The sequence below is a fragment of the Embiotoca jacksoni genome, unplaced genomic scaffold, assembly GCF_022577435.1.
Source record: "Embiotoca jacksoni isolate LCO1_2020_lvr unplaced genomic scaffold, fEmbJac1.0.p SCAF_4, whole genome shotgun sequence".
Taxonomy (NCBI): domain Eukaryota; kingdom Metazoa; phylum Chordata; class Actinopteri; family Embiotocidae; genus Embiotoca; species Embiotoca jacksoni.
The window spans coordinates 24,300,063-24,308,868 of record NW_027185392.1 but is presented as its reverse complement, the minus strand read 5'-3'; the positions used below and the strand labels follow the sequence as shown (position 1 = coordinate 24,308,868).

The window sequence follows — 8,806 nt, the reverse complement described above, 5'->3', positions numbered from 1 at the left end:
AAGTAAAAGTCTTTGTATCTGACCGGCAGCAACGTCTCCTTTACTAAAATAAGTGTAATGAAGTCGGTCGGTCACTTCATTCATAAATACTGAACATTCAATATGGAGTCTTTTCGTTCCAGCTGTCCGTCACAGTTTTGGTGTGAACACACAGAAGAAACAGAATTTGTCTTTAGTTCAGTTTAGTTTCTTGTTTTTCTTCCTGACTTTCATATCTGCACAAACAACAAGTCTTCTTAGCAGAATCAACAAATTCATATTTCCACGGGACGTGTTGACAAGAAGAAAAACACGGAATAAGACTTTAACCTGAAACCCAGCGACGCAAACACAAGAAATAAAACCTAGATTTGATCAATACTTTGAATCTTTTCATCGGTTTATTGATCTGTTTACTTTAAATCTCAACATCATGAATCAACTCTTAAATATTACAGAAGAGAAAGAAAAATAAAGAGTCCAACCGAGCAGCGTCTTTACTGCAGTTATTATTTCACAGCTCGATGTGTGGGATGGTGATGCTGTTTGTTTATCTGAGAGTCAGTGGGCGTCACGGTCCTCCTGTCCTGTTCGTCCCCAACGTTGAGCGGGAGTCAGTCCGGTCTCTCCTCGGCGGCGTTCTGTTTGAGCGCCACCTCCGAGCGGACGCTGCTCCTCATCGCTCTCTGCAGGAGCCACGTGGACAGGTGGACGCCGACAAAGACGCCGCCGGCCGCCCACAGCCAGTTCCTCCTGAGCCAGCTCCGAGGCTTCATGGTGGCTCGCCTGCAGGGGGCGCACAACACAGACGTCACTCACACACAGAAGGAGGTGGATCACCATGGAGACGGAGGAGCCAGACAAACCCTCAGGTTTAAGCTTCATGCCGACAGGCGGGATTTCATTAACCACCAATAAGTTAGAAACACGAGATGTTTACTTTAAAATGTCAAAACATCAACATTAATTCTCCACAGAATGATTTGAATGTTTCAGCTCTAAAACCTTCATCATCGTCATCGTCACACGTTTTCATTTCTTTAAAAAATAACTCATTTCTAATTAAAATATCGTGATGCAATTTTATCAACAATTATTGAGCTTGAAGGCTTACTGCTGCAGGGAGGCTCGTCTCCGTCTCCGTCACTTCTTCTTGGCGGGAGGAGCAGAGACGTAGCTGACGATGCCGGGCTCAGGGACGAACTCCTCTCGGTGTTTGTGCAGCAGTGGACTCGTCTTCAGGTGGTACCAACCCCAGTGGATCGCTCCCAGACACGAGCCCATCACAATCAGAACCTTGTAGTTTCTCCAGAAGTCCCGCAGACCCATGACGGACAGGTGCTGAGGACGGGGACAGACACACAGATGACTGACAGGTGCTGAGGACGGGGACAGACACACAGATGACGGACAGGTGCTGAGGACGGGGACAGACACACAGATGACGGACAGGTGCTGAGGACGGGGACAGACACACAGATGACTGACAGGTGCTGAGGACGGGGACAGACACACAGATGACGGACAAGTGCTGAGGACGGGGACAGACACACAGATGACGGACAGGTGCTGAGGACGGGGACAGACACACAGATGACTGACAGGTGCTGAGGACGTGGACAGACACACAGATGACGGACAGGTGCTGAGGACGGGGACAAACACAGATGACGGACAGGTGCTGAGGACGGGGACAAACACACAGATGACGGACAGGTGCTGAGGACGGGGACAAACACACAGATGACGGACAAGTGCTGAGGACGGGGACAGACACAGATGATGGACAGTTCATATGGATATCCTATTTTCATTTTCAGGACGCTACAATAACTGGAGGAATAATGTGAACTAAAGGTGAACTAAAGGTGAACTAAAGGTGAACTAAACGTGAACTAAAGGTGAACTAAATGTGAACTAAAGGTGAACTATAGGTGAACCAAAGGTGAACTGTAGGTGAACTAAAGGTGAACTAAAGGTGAACTAAACGTGAACTAAAGGTGAACTAAATGTGAACTAAACGTGAACTATAGGTGAACTAAAGGTGAACTGTAGGCGAACTATAGGCGAACTAAAGGCGAACTATAGGCGAACTATAGGTGAACTAAAGTTGAACTATAGGTGAACTAAAGGTGAACTAAAGGTGAACTATAGGTGAACTATAGGTGAACTAAAGGTGAACTATAGGTGAACCAAAGGTGAACTATAGGTGAACTAAAGGTGAACTAAAGGTGAACTATAGGTGAACCAAAGGTGAACTATAGGTGAACTAAAGGTGAACTAAAGGTGAACTAAACGTGAACTATAGGTGAACTATAGGTGAACTAAAGGTGAACTAAAGGTGAACCAAAGGTGAACTATAGGTGAACTAAAGGTGAACTAAAGGTGAACTATAGGTGAACTAAATGTGAACTAAAGGTGAACTAAAGGTGAACTAAAGGTGAACTATAGGTGAACTAAAGGTGAACTAAAGGTGAACTATAGGTGAACCAAAGGTGAACTATAGGTGAACTAAAGGTGAACTAAAGGTGAACTAAACGTGAACTATAGGTGAACTAAAGGTGAACTAAAGGTGAACTAAATGTGAACTAAATGTGAACTAAAGGTGAACTATAGGTGAACCAAAGGTGAACTGTAGGTGAACTAAAGGTGAACTAAAGGTGAACTAAAGGTGAACTAAACGTGAACTATAGGTGAACTAAAGGTGAACTGTAGGTGAACTAAAGGTGAACTAAACGTGAACTAAAGGTGAACTAAATGTGAACTAAAGGTGAACTATAGGTGAACCAAAGGTGAACTGTAGGTGAACTAAAGGTGAACTAAAGGTGAACTAAAGGTGAACTAAATGTGAACTAAACGTGAACTATAGGTGAACTAAAGGTGAACTGTAGGCGAACTATAGGCGAACTAAAGGCGAACTATAGGCGAACTATAGGTGAACTAAAGGTGAACTATAGGTGAACTAAAGGTGAACTAAACGTGAACTATAGGTGAACTATAGGTGAACTAAAGGTGAACTAAAGGTGAACTAAAGGTGAACTAAAGGTGAACTATAGGTGAACTAAAGGTGAACTAAACGTGAACTATAGGTGAACTAAAGGTGAACTAAAGGTGAACTATAGGTGAACTAAAGGTGAACTAAAGGTGAACTATAGGTGAACTATAGGTGAACTAAAGGTGAACTAAATGTGAACTATAGGTGAACTATAGGTGAACTATAGGTGAACTAAAGGTGAACTAAAGGTGAACTATAGGTGAACTAAAGGTGAACTAAAGGTGAACTATAGGTGAACTATAGGTGAACTAAAGGTGAACTATAGGTGAACTATAGGTGAACTAAAGGTGAACTAAAGGTGAACTATAGGTGAACTAAAGGTGAACTAAAGGTGAAATAAAGGTGAACTATAGGTGAACTATAGGTGAACTAAAGGTGAACTAAAGGTGAACTAAAGGTGAACTAACAATAAGACCCGTAAACACTGCGTTAAGCTGCAGGGAGCTCCAGGTGTGTTATAAAGAAACATCACATTTTAACATATAATAATACAACATGAAGGGTTGGACTCTAAACTACATGTGAATAAAAACAACATCAACCTCATTGTAATGAATGATGACGTCGTTGTATCCTTTAGACGACACACTGATCAAAGTTAAATGAATGATGACGTAATGAATGATGACGTCGTTGTATCCTTTAGACGACACACTGATCAAAGTTAAATGAATGATGACGTCGTTGTATCCTTTAGATGACACACTGATCAAAGTTAAATGAATGATGACGTAATGAATGATGACGTCGTTGTATCCTTTAGACGACACACTGATCAAAGTTAAATGAATGATGACGTAATGAATGATGACGTCGTTGTATCCTTTAGACGACACACTGATCAAAGTTAAATGAATGATGATGTAATGAATGATGACGTCTGCTCAGGTGAGAGAAGAGTGGTTCTCACCTTCAGAAACGAGCTGTCCGCCTCGCGCCCACCATGTTGTTACGTATGTCTGGTTCACATCCGGCACGAGAGCGATCGAACAGATGCCGGAAAAACTCCGTCAACGTCTCGTGGCGTTCACGACAAATTAGGATCGCACGAGACGTAAATATAAATATACTTTCAGATTTACGTTCATTTCAGGAAACTAAAACGTAAACGTACGTCGGTGACAAGTTTTTCAGTCAGGCAACAACGCCGGCGCCTACACACACGTCACGTGACAATAGGGCCTCTACGGATCCTCGGTTGGTACAGTTTGGGCTCAAATAACTCACAATTAATTAAATCCGAGAACACTCTTTATAATTATACAGAGATTTAACCAACAAATCACGATGTCACTAGTTAAAGACTGCTCGTTGTGTGATACACCCTCAGAAACAAACTACGTTTGTTTTGGCACCAAAACACTATGGAAGGATTTAAAATCTGTAAAGTTGAATCAAAAATGTGTTTTTCACGGAACAAAATAATAATTTATAACCACTCAGCCAAATTTAAATAAAAAAAGCATAGACAAGTACAGTATATTGAATTTGCCCTCTCCAACGCTGGGGGCGTGTCTGCCACTGAAACCACGCCCAGTTAGGTGCCCGTTCTGCCTGTATTACTGACGAGCTTAACCCACATACGTCACGTAAAATTATCAATACAAAGAAATGAATTGTGTAGTTTTTCCAGTTTTATGATCTGGTCACAGAGCAAATTTGATTTAATTTGATTGAACAGTAGGGAGAAAGTTGAGGGAGACCTTGAATGATTAATTCTGTGTTTTTGCACCTCTTAATGCTGTAAAAGGGTCTTAGACCCTGTCTGAAGAACATTTTAAAATTTGTGAAACCTTTATTCTATTTGGGGAAATGCTGCAAAGGGACATTACAGAACTTTTTACACATCTAGAACACATTATATGTTGTCCACATTGAATTGAGTCTAGTTATGAATTAAATGCAGCTCTGCATCAACATGAATGTTAAAGTCACCAATTAAATCACTTTATCTGTCCTGAGCAACAGAGAATAGAAAGTGTTTTTTGTGTTTTCCAGTTTAAACTTGTTGAGTGAGGGTGTTAAATATCCTCCCAGGAATGTGATCATTAATATGTCAGGGAGGAGTTGATTAATTCAGACGACTGACTCTTCCTGGTGCAAAATAACATCACAAATACATCAATTTAATGATCAGTTATCAAATCATTTACTCACGAGCTTTGGATTTATTTAATTTGTTTAAAACTGCAATTCTGCTTCCCATAATATACAGCACCTGATATATATATATATAAAAGAAAAGTGCAGCACCATACAAAGTGGGATGGACTCCACCTCTGAATTAAACCAGGTGATTCATATCAAGCCAAAGAGCATTTTCAGTTCCGACAACTAATATCGTTAAATATCAAAGGTGAGTTGTTATGAACAATTAAATGGATCATCCAGCGGATCAGACATGTTTTTGTTGGTGGGAAGACATCAGGTGCTGTAATCTTAAAACACACACACACACACACACACACACACACACACACACACACACACACACACACACAGAGGTGGGAAGGACGGCAGCTGCCTGATAAGAAGAACACACCAACATCCAGGCTCTGCTGACATGTTGGACCTTTTTCGCAAGAAGGCAGTTAATTAATGACTAAAGTAGTCAAAAGTGAACCAAAAAAACACTGAAGGACATTCACATGTTTCTGGCCAGACGTTAAACATAAACTGAACCCTACATGCATTTTAAGACTCCAATAGATAACACAAATAGAAACCAGGGTTGGAAGGATACACAGATCATTATTGACGATCATTAAATGTTTTCCTGAGATCCCACAGCTGTCTGCAGCAGTTATTAACCCACTCCTGAAGAAGGCTAATTTAGACACCTCAATAATGAAAAAGTATAGGCCAATATCAAACCTCCATTTTTAAACAAAATAATTGAAAAAGCTGTTTTTCAACAGCTGAACAACTTCTTGTCCGTAAATAAGTGTTTTGATGTCTTCCAGTCAGGCTTTCAACAGCACCACAGGACTGAAAGGTTTTCAACGACATCCACTGAAACACAGACAGTGGCAGAACTTCAGTCTGAGTATTACTGGATCTCAGTGCTGCATTCGACACGGTCGACCATCGACCACGACATACTACCAGACCAGAGGTCGGCAACCCACGGCAACCCGACCCCTGAGGCTTTGACAACAAACAAAAAAACAAAAAACAAAAAACAAAAATGTCTCCAGGGAAAGGGAGGCACGTTTGAGTGCAAGATGACTGTTTGCCAGAGATGTGCAGAGAGGCAGGCTCTCTCACTTTCCCTCTGTGAGAGAGTTCAGAGGAAATAATTATCACATAAATTGTGAGTCATTTACAACGTGCAATTATCGGAATGCAAACTCATTTGGGGAAAGATTCCGCGAGTTCAGGGAGAAAAAAAGCACATTATCCTTCCCCGTCACAGCCCTGGACATCGACCCATCCCAGCTGAACGTGTCCGCGTTCCCGGGAGTAAGTCGGCCCGATCTGGAAGTTGAACCGGCCGAAATAGCTGATAAAAACTTCTGGGTGTCCAAGTTCAAAAGCCTGACAGCTGATCTTGAAGATGTCGCCCGTCAGAAGGCCATCCTCACTAGAGAGCTCAAATGGAGTGATATTGAAAACCTCCCCAAACCCAACAAACTTGTGTTTGAAACATGGAATGCCATTACTGACACTGGTATGAAGATGAAGAAGTCCTGTCCATCTCCAGATCAACGTACTTATGCCAGCAGGGTTTCTCAACATGAACTACATAAAGTCACTCAAGCTCAAAGTCACATCTTACAGCCCTGATATAGAGAAACTCTGCAGCGATGTTCAGAAACAAAAATCACATTAAACAGGTGAGAACACTATAATTTAATAGGCTAGTATTTTGGAAAAAAATATTTATTTTAGATCCTGAACTGATGTAATTGTGTTGTTATGTTCAGGCGCGACGGTTGATGCCTGCAAGTGGCTGAGGAAAAAAAAGAAGAGGATGACAGCACACTGAAATGGACTTTAGTCTTAAATATGAACCGGCCTATTTTTTATGTTTACTTTTTTTAAGATATTAAGCTGTAGCTATATGTTATATTCATTTCAAAGTAGGCTATTTTTTATTTAATATCTTTTCCACAAACATGGGGAGGACCCAAATAGACCTACATTGTTCTGTGTTTAATTCACTTGTGCAGCTATATGTTATATTTATTTAAAAGTTATTTTATTTACTTTCCACAAATATGGGGAGGACTCAAGGCCTGCATAGTTCTGTGTTTAATTGACCTCAATGTAGGCCTACATATGCCAGCGTATTTTTTTTCTCCTCTTCATGATAGTTTGATATTGTTATAACAGGTAAAATAGCAATAAAATGTCAAGAATTTTCTTTATTATTGTTCTATAATTTCATAAATGCAACAAACTATAGTTTTTGTAAATATAGTATAACTATATATAAAACTTTATAAGCTGTGATATCAAATAATTTTTGCAGCTCCATATGAATTTTATTTGGTGGAAAATAGGGCAAAATGTCTCTTTGGATAGTAAAGGTTGCCGACCTGTGTACCAGACAGACTAATAATCTGGGTGAGACTCTCTGGCACTAAACCGGTTTGAATCCTACTTGAAGGACCGAGAAGACTTTGTGTCTGCAGCTAATTACACATCAGAGTGGACTAAAATGACATGTGGTGTTCCCCAAGGTTCAATTCTGGGGCCTCTTCTGTTCAACATCTACGTGTTTCCACTGGCTCAGATTATGGAAAGAAAAGATTATGGATAAGTGTATTATCATAATTATGCAGACGACACACAAATCTACATAACTATATCGCCAGGGGACTATAATCCCATACAAGGGTTGTAAATGCATTGAACTAATCAACACCTGGAGGTGCCAGAAGTTTCTTCAATTAAACAAAGATAAAACAGAAGTAATTGTTTTTGGGGCCAAAGATGAACGATTGAAAGTCAGTGCTCAGCTTCAATCTCTGATCTTAAAAACCACAAACCGAGCCAGAAATCTGTAGTTATGGATTCAGACCTCAATCTGAACAGCCATACCAAGACAGTTACAAAATCAGCCTACTATCACCTGAAGAATATATCGAGGATTAGAAGATTCGTGTCTCAACAGGATTTGGAAAAACTTGTCCATGCAGTCATCTTCAGTAGACTGGACTATTGTAACGGTGTGTTCACAGGTCTCCGTAAAAAGTCAGTCAGAGCACTGCAGCTGATTCAGAACGCTGCAGCTCAAGTCCTCACTAAGACCAAGAAAGTGGATCACATCCCTCCAGTTCTGAGGTCTTTACACTGGCTTCCTGTCCAACAAAGAATCCACTTCAACATCCTGCTGTTGGTTTATAAAGCACTGAACGGTTTAGGGCCAAAATACATTTGTGATCTGCTGCGACCTTCTGAACCATCCCGACCCCTCAGGTCGTCTGGGACGAGTCTCCTTTCTGTCCCCAGAGTCAGAACTAAACATGGAGAAGCAGTGTTCAGTTTCTATGTTCCACATATCTGGAACAAACTCCCAGAAAGCTGCAGGTCTGCTGAGACTCTCAGATCCTTTAAATCAGGACTGAAGACTTTTCTGTTTGCTGCCTTTCTTTGAATCAGATTTAAGGATGTTGATTAATTTCTTGCATTTCTGCATGTTACTCCTGTATTTTATTTCTTAAACTGCACTTTAACCTGTTTTTAGCTTGTTTAATGTTTTAATGACCGGTTTTAATGTTTTAATCACTTTTCTTAATTGTTTTTCAATGTCCTTTTCTTTTGCCT

At 40.7% G+C, this 8,806-nt stretch overlaps 2 protein-coding genes across 2 annotated transcripts; both read right to left on the bottom strand.

The window, feature by feature from the left end:
* Positions 1 to 358: 358 nt before the first annotated feature.
* Positions 359 to 755, bottom strand: LOC138209496 (uncharacterized). The gene has a single exon (XM_069168116.1). The coding sequence runs from the start codon at positions 753 to 755 to the stop codon at positions 594 to 596; it is 162 nt and encodes a 53-aa protein (XP_069024217.1). The 3' UTR covers positions 359 to 593.
* Positions 756 to 1,122: 367 nt separating this feature from the next.
* LOC138209494 (uncharacterized) lies at positions 1,123 to 4,128 on the bottom strand. The gene is made up of 2 exons (XM_069168115.1): positions 3,945 to 4,128; positions 1,123 to 1,320 (listed from the first exon to the last, which is right to left on the bottom strand). The coding sequence occupies exon 2, from the start codon at positions 1,306 to 1,308 to the stop codon at positions 1,123 to 1,125; it is 186 nt and encodes a 61-aa protein (XP_069024216.1). The 5' UTR covers positions 1,309 to 1,320; positions 3,945 to 4,128.
* Between the last annotated feature and the right edge of the window lie 4,678 nt (positions 4,129 to 8,806).